Here is a 16,085-nt window from a genome sequence, read left to right on the forward strand (position 1 = left end):
ATGAAGACTTGGACGGCCTTTGTTCACTTTTTGCTTTTGTGGTTCCTTCCCAGTGTACCCCATTGGATCACTCTTGTCCTTTCTCAACCTTCCTGGACATAATATCTCTGGTTTGTTTTACTTTGTCTCATATCTCTTTTTTATATGATTCTTTCCCCTCCCACATTCATTCAGGGCTAACATATGGTAATTTGTCCCCCCCCTTCTCAGATATTTGTGTCCATGCTGAACAATACTCCTCACCCAACTGCATATTGGTTCCAGCATGCCTAAACCCCATATTTGGCTTTCTCACTTGCTTTTGCTAATCATAACATATAACATTTTGGGACAGCAGGAGAACTATGGGCCCATCTTGGTTGTCCTACACTCTAAATTAAAATAATTAAAAAAAAACAAATTTGAAGCTAGCCATGATAATTCATATACATATCAAGCATTTTCTTAAACTAGTTTAAATTTAATGCCTCTACAACATCTAAAGGCAATTCTTTTCAAAGGATAGCCATCCTGTTAAAAATAAAACGAAGTTGAAGATGATTTTTACCCTGCCAAAGTTTATACTTGTGTCCCCTTGTCCTACTATTATCGCTGTTAAATATGAAAAAAGATGGTGCATCAACATTATAAATTCCTTTTACAACCTTAAATACCTCAACCAGATTGCCCCTAATTCTTTTTTATCAAGATAAAACAGTTTTAATGGTTGTAATCCTCCTCATATGACAGTCCATCTATCCCAGTACCATTCTAGTAACTCTTTTTTTGAACTCTTTCCAACAATTCGTTTGTTCCTAAGGTAAGGACCTTAAGACTAAACACAGTTTTCCAAATGTTGTCTAACCAATGATCTGTACAATGAAATTATAACCTATTTAGACTTGTATTCAATATTTCTGTAGATACAACCTAAAATCCTATTTGTTTTACTGCTAGCAACAGCACATTGCTTGAATGATTAACTACTACACCAAGATCCATTTCTTTCTTGACAATCTTAAAGTTATTTCCATCCAAATTATATTTATAACTCAAATTATGATAACCCACATGCATTGTCTTGCTTTTATTATAATTTAAATACATTTGCCATTTATTTGCTCAACTCAGTGAATGATTTAAATCCTTTTGTAAATCAGCATCATCCTCTTCACAGCATGCAACACTCAAGACCTTAGTACCATCAGCAAATTTAAGTAATTTATTGTCCATTCCTTCATCTATGTCATTGATGTAAATCAAAAGAGCAGTGGTCACAAAACTGAGCCCTTAATAATCACTTGCAACATTAATCCAGTTTGACTGAACTGAGTTTGCCACAACTCTCTACTTTCTTCCATCCAGCCACTCTTCTATCCAATTTACTAATTTATCCCCCTCACCTATATAGAGATAATTTTCTTACAGGTCTTTTACGTGGTACCTTGTCAAATGCTTTCTGAGAATCCATATACGGCAAGTCTACATATTATATAGTTTCGAATAATAGTAGGGTCCTGATTTACAGTACAGGGTGGGAAATTGCAAATTATAATAATAGTACAGTCCTGAATGATGGTACAGAGTGGAAAATGGAGGATTTTGTTTTCCTCCATACTTCTTGTGCATCATTGTTTATGTTCTTTTGTGTGTGGTAACACTGATTGTATTATTGAAACTATTACTTTTATTTGTATATAGTACAAAAGGAAAGAGAAGTGACACTTTTCTTTAAACAATTTTATTTAGAGCATTTTTGACTAAAATTAAATCTTCTGAATCTTTAGTGAGAAGAAAATAAGCATGCTGTAATGTTAATTTTACCAACCACATAAGCAAACTGGCTAGCTATGGATTAACCTGTCAATTTCCCTTACAGTCAATAGAAATGCTTCTACTTTAAATTTTGAATAAGCCAAAGCCAGGGAAGCAAGATGCCCAAGATTTCTCTCAAATAAATGATACTGGCAATTTCTCTGCCTTGTCAGCCAAAATTTAATAACCCTAAATAAGTATTGTACAAAGTGTAAAAGTGATTGAAAATAAATAATCATACATGTATGACTATTTGTAACTTTATAGTAATCAGTAACCTTTAAATGGTTTTGTAAAACATCTTTTATCAGACTCTATAAGTCTAATGGATCCCTAGTTATTGGGATAATTTTTATAACTTCCCTTGAAAAGAGGAGTTACATTAGTTAACTTCCATCCCTTTGGTACCTGCCTAGGTTTAACGACTTACAACGACTTGTAGCAAATGATTCACATATCAATTCTTTAACCTTCTTTCAAAACTCTTAATAGTTGACTAGTCATTAAAAGAATCAGGTGATCTGCCATGTACAATCTAATTGCACAGTCTATAACTCCAAGAAAACCACCTCTCTGTCACTAAAAAAATAATAATTCAACTTAAATTGGGAATTAATACCATATCAGGTGACATAAGAGCATTAGTAATGAAGACACCTGTTGACCTATCTGTTAGTGAGTGGTATTTTACCATTTTGTTTAGTTTTGTGTTAATTTTAGTTACATTTATTTGATTAAATATTATTTTGAATTAATATTGGACATGGATTATTTTATAAAATTTTTTCTGTTGTTTCTGTGGTGTTTTGACTTTTTATGTAATTATCATCTTTAATTTGACATTATTGGGTTTAAGTGTTGCATTTCTCAGTCTATTTTGTAGTTTGCTCAGTTTTATTCTAATTTTGTGAATAATATCATTCAGTTGTATACTGTTAGCTTCTAACATCTGATATCAATCACTATATTAAAATATTTATAAGATATTTAAGGTGAAAAGTGAAATATACCTAGTCCTTTAGAATTTTCTCATATTATAAAGGTTCAGTAAGTCAGGATATATTTATTACAAGTCAAAAATGGTTCTCCATTACGTTTGTATAAATCACTCGTTAGAACTCGTACGTAAAAAGGTAGTGTGTGTAGTTTTTTTGTCTTATCTGAAAAACTATTTTTATGTACTGGAAAGGATTCAAAGGAGGTGTGTTAGGATGATTATGGAGATGGAAGAATTATCTTGTGGTAGTAGGTTAGTTTATTTATGTAACTTATTTTGTCTTGGAAAGAAAAGAGTGGTCTTATTGAAAAACTTACAAGATTACTTGAGAATTGATATGATGAAGGCCTTTGATTTCTTTGTGCATCATTCTGAAAACATGAAAGAAAGGACACCAGTTTAATATCTGAAAATGGCTATGTTACAGTTAAGACGGAAAGTTGGTTAGCTTATGGAATAAGCTTCTGATGACGTAGTGGAAGACAACATCTTATGAGTGCAAGAAAAAAGTAGATGATTTTCTGAAAAGTAGATTTAAATCTTTACATTTTTTCAGAGATGGGTGTGCATGGCTAGTCCTGAAAGATCAAATTCAAATTTTTTTTATGGTCCCTAATATTAAGTAACAGTCTTAATGTTCATAATGATAAATTAGCTCAATGCCTTGTATGCCTGGATATCAAATATTATATCACATATATATATTCTGAATTCAGCTTAAATTAAGCCATTGGTTATTTGTTGGCTAAAACAGGTATGTGGTAGAATTTAAAGGTTCTTCACTAGGAACTTGAATATGTAATCTTTGAATATTTTATTAATGGACGTATTTTATGTAGAAATAATATTTCAAATGTGAATTTTTGCTATTTGACCTTATGTTGGTATTTTTTGATTTTTTAATGTTTGTTAGCCCATCCAAAGTTTGTTCAAGGTTTGAAAGATATAGAAGGTATAGAAGAACAGGAAGTTTTGCTTACAGTGAAGGTAGCAGGTGAACCTAAACCAAACGTTACATGGTAAGAAAAAAAAGTTGCATGGTGCAGTAATAGATAACTTAATGAGACAGTATGTTTTATTATTGCATTTTAAAGGTATACTGTCAGTTGTGGCTGTGGAAAATAAGTTTTATGTTATTTTTATTACTTTTTTCCTGTCTGTCTGTATTTTTATTTTTCTGTAGATGTCATTATATAGAAATAAGTAAAAGATAACTTTAATATGCAGGATAAAAGATGGCACAGAGCTTACAATTGATGGAAAATGCATGACGGTAAAAGAAGACGCATCAGATTCATTTACCCTGGTATTGAATAGGGTAACTAAAGAAGATGCTGGAGAATATAAGTGTAGGATCACAAACAAATATGGTGAAGAATCTACCAGCTGCAAGCTAACTGTTAAAGGTACATCTTCCATAAGTACTTGTTTATATAAATAAAACACATTTTTTTTCAACTTTCAGGATAGAAATGCAAAATACTACTTGTGAAAAAGATTGGTAAAGTTCCCTTTTCTATGTTTATTACAAAGATTAAGTGTAATAAATTCTTATCACTGGACAGCAGGTTTTGATGCTTTACTTGTGTGATGCTCTGTAAGAACATTGCTTTTAAAGGTGCCTTTGAGCAGGCAATTCAGAATTCTGATATGATACTTCACCTCCTCTTACATAATGATTTGTGCTGCTCTCTATATGCACAATTTTTGCTTGCCACTAGCCTTAGAGTTCTCACCTTCCCTTATGGGTTACACGTGGAATAGTTGCACTAAAGCATACAAATGAGCTTGCAACAACTATTTACCAGTAGGTGTGTGAAACATTTTTTAGTGCAGTTGACTCTCTATGTACTGTATGCTGTACAGCGCTATCATCACTTCAAGGTTAGGCATACACAAGTGCAGTTGTACAAAATTTTTGCTCTGTACGTTGTGTTTTTGTGTTCACTTTAACTTCATGTTACCATTTTTTGGCAATTTCTATTTTGTTATCATTTATTTTCTTGTAGAAAGTTTTTCCTTCTTTTTCTAAGAGATTAAATCTAAGTTTCTTATTATGACTATGATTTCTGGTATGGATCCTACCTCATTTAACATTGCTGTGGCTTCAGACTCCATATTTTTTGGTGAAAGAAGTCTGAGGATGAAGACTTGGACTGCCTTTGTTCACTTCTTGCTTTTGTGGTTCCTTCCCAGTGTACCCCATTGGATCACTCTTGTCCTTTCTCAACCTTCCTGGACATAATATCTCTGGTTTGTTTTACTTTGTCTCATATCTCTTTTTTATATGATTCTTTCCCCTCCCACATTCATTCAGGGCTAATATATGGTAATTTGTCCCCCCCTTCTCAGATATTTGTGTCCATGCTGAACAATACTCCTCACCCAACTGCATATTGGTTCCAGCATGCCTAAACCCCATATTTGGCTTTCTCACTTGCTTTTGCTAATCATAACATATAACATTTTGGGACAGCAGGAGAACTATGGGCCCATCTTGGTTGTCCTACACTCTAAATCAAAATAATTAAAAAAAAAACAAATTTGAAGCTAGCCATGATAATTCATATACATATGAAGCATTTTCTTAAACTAGTTTAAATTTAATGCCTCTACAACATCTAAAGGCAATTCTTTTCAAAGGATAGCCATCCTGTTAAAAATAAAACGAAGTTGAAGATGATTTTTACCCTGCCAAAGTTTATACTTGTGTCCCCTTGTTCTACTATTATCGCTGTTAAATATGAAAAAAGATGGTGCACCAACATTATAAATTCCTGTTACAATCTTAAATACCTCAACCAGATTGCCCCTAATTCTTTTTTATCAAGATAAAACATTTTATTTGATGGTTGTAATCCTCCTCATATGACAGTCCATCTATCCCAGTACCATTCTTGTAACTCTTTTTTTGAACTCTTTCCAACAATTCGTTTGTTCCTAAGGTAAGGACCTTAAGACTAAACACAGTTTTCCAAATGTTGTCTAACCAATGATCTGTACAATGAAATTATAACCTATTTAGACTTGTATTCAATATTTCTGTAGATACAACCTAAAATCCTATTTGTTTTACTGCTAGCAACAGCACATTGCTTGAATGATTAACTACTACACCAAGATCCATTTCTTTCTTGACAATCTTAAAGTTATTTCCATCCAAATTATATTTATAACTCAAATTATGATAACCCACATGCATTGTCTTGCTTTTATTATAATTTAAATACATTTGCCATTTATTTGCTCAACTCAGTGAATGATTTAAATCCTTTTGTAAATCAGCATCATCCTCTTCACAGCATGCAACACTCAAGACCTTAGTACCATCAGCAAATTTAAGTAATTTATTGTCCATTCCTTCATCTATGTCATTGATGTAAATCAAAAGAGCAGTGGTCACAAAACTGAGCCCTTAATAATCACTTGCAACATTAATCCAGTTTGACTGAACTGAGTTTGTCACAACTCTCTACTTTCTTCCATCCAGCCACTCTTCTATCCAATTTACTAATTTATCCCCCACACCTATATAGAGATAATTTTCTTACAGGTCTTTTACGTGGTACCTTGTCAAATGCTTTCTGAGAATCCATATACGGCAAGTCTACATATTATATAGTTTCGAATAATAGTAGGGTCCTGATTTACAGTACAGGGTGGGAAATTGCAAATTATAATAATAGTACAGTCCTGAATAATGGTACAGGGTGGAAAATGGAGGATTTTGTTTTCCTCCATACTTCTTGTGCATCATTGTTTATGTTCTTTTGTGTGTGGTAACACTGATTGTATTATTGAAACTATTACTTTTATTTGTATATAGTACAAAAGGAAAGAGAAGTGACACTTTTCTTTAAACAATTTTATTTAGAGCATTTTTGACTAAAATTAAATCTTCTGAATCTTTAGTGAGAAGAAAATAAGCATGCTGTAATGTTAATATTACCAACCACATAAGCAAACTGGCTAGCTATGGATTAACCTGTCAATTTCCCTTACAGTCAATAGAAATGCTTCTACTTTAAATTTTGAATAAGCCAAAGCCAGGGAAGCAAGATGCCCAAGATTTTTTCTCAAATAAATGATACTGGCAATTTCTCTGCCTTGTCAGCCAAAATTTAATAACCCTAAATAAGTATTGTACAAAGTGTAAAAGTGATTGAAAATAAATAATCATACATGTATGACTATTTGTAACTTTATAGTAATCAGTAACCTTTAAATGGTTTTGTAAAACATCTTTTATCAGACTCTATAAGTCTAATGGATCCCTAGTTATTGGGATAATTTTTATAACTTCCCTTGAAAAGAGGAGTTACATTAGTTAACTTCCATCCCTTTGGTACCTGCCTAGGTTTAACGACTTACAACGACTTGTAGCAAATGATTCACATATCAATTCTTTAACCTTCTTTCAAAACTCTTAATAGTTGACTAGTCATTAAAAGAATCAGGTGATCTCCCATGTACAATCTAATTGCACAGTCTATAACTCCAAGAAAACCACCTCTCTGTCACTAAAAAAATAATAATTCAACTTAAATTGGGAATTAATACCATATCAGGTGACATAAGAGCATTAGTAATGAAGACACCTGTTGACCTATCTGTTAGTGAGTGGTATTTTACCATTTTGTTTAGTTTTGTGTTAATTTTAGTTACATTTATTTGATTAAATATTATTTTGAATTAATATTGGACATGGATTATTTTATAAAATTTTTTCTGTTGTTTCTGTGATGTTTTGACTTTTTATGTAATTATCATCTTTAATTTGACATTATTGGGTTTAAGTGTTGCATTTCTCAGTCTATTTTGTAGTTTGCTCAGTTTTATTCTAATTTTGTGAATAATATCATTCAGTTGTATACTGTTAGCTTCTAACATCTGATATCAATCACTATATTAAAATATTTATAAGATATTTAAAAAAGGTGAAAAGTGAAATATACCTAGTCCTTTAGAATTTTCTCATATTATAAAGGTTCAGTAAGTCAGGATATATTTATTACAAGTCAAAAATGGTTCTCCATTACGTTTGTATAAATCACTCGTTAGAACTCGTACGTAAAAAGGTAGTGTGTGTAGTTTTTTGTCTTATCTGAAAAACTATTTTTATGTACTGGAAAGGATTCAAAGGAGGTGTGTTAGGATGATTATGGAGATGGAAGAATTATCTTGTGGTAGTAGGTTAGTTTATTTATGTAACTTATTTTGTCTTGGAAAGAAAAGAGTGGTCTTATTGAAAAACATACAAGATTACTTGAGAATTGATATGATGAAGGCCTTTGATTTCTTTGTGCATCATTCTGAAAACATGAAAGAAAGGACACCAGTTTAATATCTGAAAATGGCTATGTTACAGTTAAGACGGAAAGTTGGTTAGCTTATGGAATAAGCTTCTGATGACGTAGTGGAAGACAACATCTTATGAGTGCAAGAAAAAAGTAGATGATTTTCTGAAAAGTAGATTTAAATCTTTACATTTTTTCAGAGATGGATGTGCAGGGCTAGTCTTGAAAGATCAAATTCAAATTTTTTTTTATGGTCCCTAATATTAAGTAACAGTCTTAATGTTCATAATGATAAATTAGCTCAATGCCTTGTATGCCTGGATATCAAATATTATATCACATATATATATTCTGAATTCAGCTTAAATTAAACCATTGGTTATTTGTTGGCTAAAACAGGTATGTGGTAGAATTTAAAGGTTCTTCACTAGGAACTTGAATATGTAATCTTTGAATATTTTATTAATGGACGTATTTTATGTAGAAATAATATTTCAAATGTGAATTTTTGCTATTTGACCTTATGTTGGTATTTTTTGATTTTTTAATGTTTGTTAGCCCATCCAAAGTTTGTTCAAGGTTTGAAAGATATAGAAGGTATAGAAGAACAGGAAGTTTTGCTTACAGTGAAGGTAGCAAGTGAACCTAAACCAAACGTTACATGGTAAGAAAAAAAAGTTGCATGGTGCAGTAATAGATAACTTAATGAGACAGTATGTTTTATTACTGCATTTTAAAGGTATACTGTCAGTTGTGGCTGTGGAAAATAAGTTTTATGTTATTTTTATTACTTTTTCCTGTCTGTCTGTATTTTTATTTTTCTGTAGATGTCATTATATAGAAATAAGTAAAAGATAACTTTAATATGCAGGATAAAAGATGGCACAGAGCTTACAATTGATGGAAAATGCATGACGGTAAAAGAAGACGCATCAGATTCATTTACCCTGGTATTGAATAGGGTAACTAAAGAAGATGCTGGAGAATATAAGTGTAGGATCACAAACAAATATGGTGAAGAATCTACCAGCTGCAAGCTAACTGTTAAAGGTACATTTTCCATAAGTACTTGTTTATATAAATAAAACACATTTTTTTCAACTTTCAGGATAGAAATGCAAAATACTACTTGTGAAAAAGATTGGTAAAGTTCCTTTTCTATGTTTATTACAAAGATTAAGTGTAATAAATTCTTATCACTGGACAGCAGGTTTTGATGCTTTACTTGTGTGATGCTCTGTAAGAACATTGCTTTTAAAGGTGCCTTTGAGCAGGCAATTCAGAATTCTGATATGATACTTCACCTCCTCTTACATAATGATTTGTTCTGCTCTCTATATGCACAATTTTTGCTTGCCACTAGCCTTAGAGTTCTCACCTTCCCTTATGGGTTACACATGGAATAGTTGCACTAAAGCATACAAATGAGCTTGCAACAACTATTTACCAGTAGGTGTGTGAAACATCTTTTTAGTGCAGTTGACTCTCTATGTACTGTATGCTGTACAGCGCTATCATCACTTCAAGGTTAGGCATACACAAGTGCAGTTGTACAAAATTTTTGCTCTGTACGTTGTGTTTTTGTGTTCACTTTAACTTCATGTTACCATTTTTTGGCAATTTCTATTTTGTTATCATTTATTTTCTTGTAGAAAGTTTTTCCTTCTTTTTCTAAGAGATTAAATCTAAGTTTCTTATTATGACTATGATTTCTGGTATGGATCCTACCTCATTTAACATTGCTGTGGCTTCAGACTCCATATTTTTGGTGAAAGAAGTCTGAGGATGAAGACTTGGACTGCCTTTGTTCACTTCTTGCTTTTGTGGTTCCTTCCCAGTGTACCCCATTGGATCACTCTTGTCCTTTCTCAACCTTCCTGGACATAATATCTCTGGTTTGTTTTACTTTGTCTCATATCTCTTTTTTATATGATTCTTTCCCCTCCCACATTCATTCAGGGCTAACATTTGGTAATTTGTCCCCCCCCTTCTCAGATATTTGTGTCCATGCTGAACAATACTCCTCACCCAACTGCATATTGGTTCCAGCATGCCTAAACCCCATATTTGGCTTCCTCACTTGCTTTTGCTAATCATAACATATAACATTTTGGGACAGCAGGAGAACTATGGGCCCATCTTGGTTGTTCTACACTCTATATTAAAATAATTAAAAAAAAACAAATTTGAAGCTAGCCATGATAATTCATATACATATGAAGCATTTTCTTAAACTTGTGTAAATTTAATGCCTCTACAACATCTAAAGGCAATCCTTTTCAAAGGATAGCCTTCCTGTTAAAAATAAAACGAAGTTGAAGATGATTTTTACCCTGCCAAAGTTTTTCTTGTGTCCCCTTGTCCTACTATTCTCGCTGTTAAATATGAAAAAAGATGGTGCACCAACATTATAAATTCCTTTTACAATCTTAAATACCTCAACCAGATTGCCCCTAATTCTTTTTTATCAAGATAAAACATTTTATTTGATGGTTGTAATCCTCCTCATATGACAGTCCATCTATCCCAGTACCATTCTAGTAACTCTTTTTTTGAACTCTTTCCAACAATTCGTTTGTTCCTAAGGTAAGGACCTTAAGACTAAACACAGTTTTCAAATGTTGTCTAACCAATGATCTGTACAATGAAATTATAACCTATTTAGACTTGTATTCAATATTTCTGTAAATACAACCTAAAATCCTATTTGTTTTACTGCTAGCAACAGCACATTGCTTGAATGATTAACTACTACACCAAGATCCATTTCTTTCTTGACAATCTTAAAGTTATTTCCATCCAAATTATATTTATAACTCAAATTATGATAACCCACATGCATTGTCTTGCTTTTATTATAATTTAAATACATTTGCCATTTATTTGCTCAACTCAGTGAATGATTTAAATCCTTTTGTAAATCAGCATCATCCTCTTCACAGCATGCAACACTCAAGACCTTAGTACCATCAGCAAATTTAAGTAAGTTATTGTCCATTCATTCATCTATGTCATTGATGTAGATCAAAAGAGCAGTTGCCCTAAAACTGAGCCCTGAATAATCTCTTACAACATTAATCCGGTTTGACTGAACTGAGTTTGTCACTGAGTTTGTTTCTTCCATCCAACCTCTCTTATATCCAATTTACTAATTTATCTCCCACACCTATATAAAGATAATTTTCTTGCAGACTTTTTACGTAGTACCTTGTCTAATGCTTTTGAACATTCCTATACACCTTTCCCTCATCTACATAATCAGTGATTTTTTCAAAGAACATCAAAAAGATTTGTAAGGCAAGATTTTCCTTAGTGAAACCAATTTGACTATCCAATAAAATTCTAAATTTCGTTAAATTACTTTGTTAAGCATCTTTTATCAGCCATTGTAAGACTAATGCATCCAGAGTTACTGGGACAATTTTTATCATATCCCTAGTAGAGTGGGATTACATTAACTAACTTCCAGTTCTTTGGTACCTGCCTACTGTTTTAGGACTTGTAACAACTAGTAGCAAATGGCTTGAGCATCTGTAGTGTCCTTTTGCTTCAGATTCTTGCACTCTCTCAAGTGCTAACAGAAGGAATTTTTCTTGTCTTTCTCTCTCTCCTCCATTATATCCATTTCTCATTTCTTTCCCTTCTTATGAAGATCCACTTTCTTTCCAGAGGTGATCCTGGATCTCACGCAGAAAGACTCTTTGAAACAGGTGTTTTTCTTTTTTCAGAGTCCAATTCTCATCTGTTCATTGTTCCTAAGATAACAGGGAATAAGTAGCCTTTTATGAATCTATCAAACTTTAATTGCTTCCTTGGTCTCTTGTGTTTTACCCACTTGAGACAGTTGATCACTCAAGAACTTTTTATGACCAAGGTTGACATTTTAGATGCTTACCTCCATATTTTTATTTCTTTTGCATCCCAGTGTTGCTTTCATTTTGTTCATGTTATATAAGTATTTTATTTCCTTGCTTTCCCATTAGTTTGGTATTTGCTTCTTATGTCTTCTGTTACATAACCAGAGCTTTTGCCCTTCATATTTTGACCTGGGACTGCAGCTTCACTATTACATGGATGACTAGTTCCCAGCGAACCTCTTATACCCAAACCATCTTCGTCCTCTCTCAGTTTCTTAAACTGTTGTTAAACTCCCACCTCAGCAGAGCCCAGCCTTCACTTCTGCATTTGAAGGATATGGAGCACTTGATATCCAAAGCCAGGATTTCTCCTTCTTTTCCTGTGTGTGAGATTTTTCCATGGAATCCTTTATCCCTTGGAGTTGTGCACATGTGTTGTCTTCAATAGGTATTGCACAATCAATGGAACATTGTTTGGGATCCCTTGGACTCCTCCATTTTTCATTTTTTACACCCCCTTTAAGTTGACAATATCTTGGCTGGTTTTACTTATTCTTATCCTCATTTTCATCTTCATGGGGTCATAGTTGGATTCTCAGGAGACAGTTGGTCATTGGTTGATGGTCAAATTTACCCAACACATCAACCTTTTGGAGCTACTGGGTGCTCAATGGATCACTTCTCGCCTGCTTTACAGGGGTTTCTGGTCATGATCCATTCCAGCAATTACACTTCTGTTTCTTATATTAACCATCAAAGGGAGCACTTGGTCTCATTTGTATCATTTTCAAACACTTGATCTCCTTTTATGGGCCTAATCTCAACAAGTCTAACTTCATGCTTTTCACATCCTAAGTGTTCTGAACCTTGAAGTAGATTGGTTCCATCCTCCAGACAAGAGTATACCAATGGAGTGATCTCTTGCTGCTTAGGTGTTCTGGTAGTTATGCTTCCAGCTGGATACTGCGTTTCTGGGTGCATTTGCCACACAATTCAATACCAAACTCCCTCTTTACTTCTGAATCCTTCAGCTCTATCTGTGGTCGCTTTCATTTCAGACTAGTCCATTCTATTTCTATGTCTACCCTCCAATTCATCATCTTTCCTGCATCTTCTCTGTTATTCAAACCATTCAGTGTTGTGTCCTTCTTATTGCTCAATTATGGTTAGCACAGCCATTTTCTTCTCTCTTATATATCCTTCATTCATCTCCTCTTATGCCACTTCAACTTTTCCACAACTTCATTCTTCCATCATTCATTCTGCCTTAGCTACACCCTATTATTATTTATGGGGTTTTTGTCTGGTTCTTTACAAGGTGGCCTGGAATCTCAGTGGAATTAACCTTCCTCATTTTTCATTCTTTCCACTCTTCTTCTCTGCTACTATACCAGCATAAACAATGCATTTTCTATCAAAAGTCTTTGCATCACAGTTTCTCAACTTCCCATCCAAATATTTTCCAACTTTCTGACTTGGCTATTTTTCAGTGGTTTTTTTAATCCATTTCTACCACTGTGAGCTATGGTGTGGAATTATTCAATACATTTCATTTTTCATGTTTTGTCTGTATTTTTTCTTCTCCTGTTTTATTCCTTTTGCCTTCATTATTCTCCACCTTCAAATGCCATACCATGGCCTTATCTTTTCCACCTTTGAGTCTTTAACCTTATTTCTCTTTTACTGTCTCTACCTCAAGACTTATTTTTCACTCCTCTTTCTGTGTGGAAGTTGTAGGTCAAATCTCTTTGCTATTGATACGTCCCTCATTTTCTAATCATTCTTCATATGTTGTTATTAATCCTGATGTAATTTTATTTTTTCTAAAAATGACAGCAGCACATGAAGGGGACAGTATTTTCTTCCATTTATTGCTCAATTTTCTTTATCCTGCAAGTGCTCTTCATTGTTATTTTACCTGTACTGTTTCTCTTCATATTTCCCATTCTAATCTTTTTTTATCCTCATGAACTACTTCTGTACCCAAGATTGATTGACTTCATCAGCTTATTCATCTGGCTTATGAATCAATTGACTGAAGTTTCTATTTACATTTTCTAAGTTTCTTCTCACCAGGTCCTTCAAGTCATCCTTTCTCTATCTCTTCATTTCCCTAATCCTTTATAGGAAATTGTGCAGGCTAGCATATAGAATACACGTCACACATTTGTCTCATATTGCCTGCATACTTTGGCTATATCTTCTAAATCCAACCCCCTCAGTGTGGTTTCCTATACGTGGTGACGGGATCTCCCAGGGAAGGTTCTGTTCTTTCAGTTTACCTCCTCTGAGATCTAAACATCCATCCACGTGTTTGCCATGCATGACAACCCAAGAAGGGGAGGAGAGGATCCTGGTTTTTGAGGTGTGCAACCCTAACACACCACTTTGGCCTTAAATTCCTATAGATGGGCAGCCTTGGGGTGGCCCCTTGGGTCAGTTGGCTGGTCCACTCAAGCTAGGATCAACCAAGTACCAGTGTTGGATGATCTCAACAGGTGTTGTGGACATTGTATCAAATGCTGGTGTTTGGGTATAGTGCTCATGAACCCTGGCATTGCTACAGTGTCCTTATTTGACATTGTAGTGCATTCCTTCATAGGGTTCCATGGTGGGTTGGGTCAATGGGCACCGAAATTTCCCTTTCTTTATTATGGATACTCCAATTAAAAACCTTAATTAAATAATGAAAAATAGTCTATAGGTAAACAACTATGTCTTGAAGATTCTGAGCAGCAATCCTCACTATCTGTACCACCTGTTGTACCTCATTTTCTTATATTGCATTCACTTTCAGACACACCTTTAGAGCAAATGTCTCCATTTTTCATTCAGAAGGGACTTGCTGGTTCTCCAAAGTCAGTAAAGAAGCTTTGATCTGGTGACAACTTGGTGTAAACATTCACATCTCAACACGGTGAACTCTTCTTGCATTCAAAGGCAATTGGGGATATACCTATTGAGGTTACATCTCATGCTTCTTTGAATTCATCACGAGGGGTTATTGTTAAGAGGGATTTGAAGAACATCCTAAAGTCTGAGATTCTTGCTGGTTTATCCACCCAAGGAGTTTCTGCAGTGAGGCGTATATTCACTTGCAAAGATTAAATTATGATGCTGACCATTGCCCTCATTCTCACATTTACGTCACCACATCCATCTGCCACCATCAAGGCAGGTTATCTTAATTGCAGAGAATAGCCATACATTTCAAACCCTCTCCGATGTATCCTGTGTCAGCTGTTCAGTCACTCAAAGATGTCATTTCTTGGTTCTTTGACATGTGCTCATTGCAGTGGCAAGGACCATGATACCTATGAGTGTGAAATGGAATTCTCATTGCATCAGTTGCAATGGCTATTACCCATCCTACTTTCGTTCTTGCCCTAAACGGTTGGAAGAAAAAGAGGTGCAGTGTTTGAAAACGATTCATAACATTACTTATCCTGAGGCTTGAAAATTGCTGTCCACTACCTCATCTCGGACGTATGCTGCTGCACTTTATTCCACAACTGCAGTGGGAGTGCAGACAGATCTCTGTGTGCCTCCAATAGAATTGTTCTCCAAACAAATGAAAAGTCTTTTGACCTCGATGGCTAAAAAAGTTGATGAATCAACTTCAGTACCTTTCTTTGTTCCTTACATACATTCCAATAAACCCCAAGATCCACATCCTTTGGTTCCAGCTACAGGTATTTCCTTGGATACATCTTCTCCCACCCCAAGATGCAAAACAATCATTTGTTCACGTCCTCAATCACTAGAATCCCCTTCCAACAGCATTCGACCTAGGGCAGGATCCATGGAGGTTGGTATACCTCCTTTGAATAAGGAAAGTAAGGAAAAAAAGACGTGATCGTAAACAGAAGGGTTCTCTACCCAATTTGCCAACACGTAGATGAAAATGGCCACCATAATACAATGGAGCTGTCAAGGTTTAGTTCTAATCTGAATGACATCAAAACACTGATTGCTTCATACCATCCTGTTTGTCTTTTCTTGCAGGAAACATTTCTGAAACCTGCCAATACAGTCACTTTTTGGCAGTTTTCTTTGTACAGAAATGACAGGCTGTGTGATGGGCGAGTGCATGGAGGGGTGACGCTGTTGGTTGATCAACATGTGCCCACCCTGTCTTTG

General features: G+C 34.3%; 1 protein-coding gene across 2 annotated transcripts in view; it reads left to right on the top strand.

The window, feature by feature from the left end:
• The window catches only part of LOC143253056 (protein Obscurin-like), a 253,949-nt gene that overhangs the window by 41,224 nt on the left and 196,640 nt on the right, over nt 1-16,085 (top strand). For both annotated transcript variants that reach the window (XM_076506213.1, XM_076506214.1), the window contains exons 10-13: nt 3,705-3,810; nt 4,019-4,197; nt 8,647-8,752; nt 8,960-9,138. In XM_076506213.1, coding sequence (XP_076362328.1) covers nt 3,705-3,810; nt 4,019-4,197; nt 8,647-8,752; nt 8,960-9,138 — 570 coding nt within the window. The remainder of the gene's footprint in view (nt 1-3,704; nt 3,811-4,018; nt 4,198-8,646; nt 8,753-8,959; nt 9,139-16,085) is intronic.

This window comes from Tachypleus tridentatus, chromosome 6 (genome assembly GCF_004210375.1).
Source record: "Tachypleus tridentatus isolate NWPU-2018 chromosome 6, ASM421037v1, whole genome shotgun sequence".
NCBI classification, from domain to species: Eukaryota; Metazoa; Arthropoda; class Merostomata; order Xiphosura; family Limulidae; genus Tachypleus; species Tachypleus tridentatus.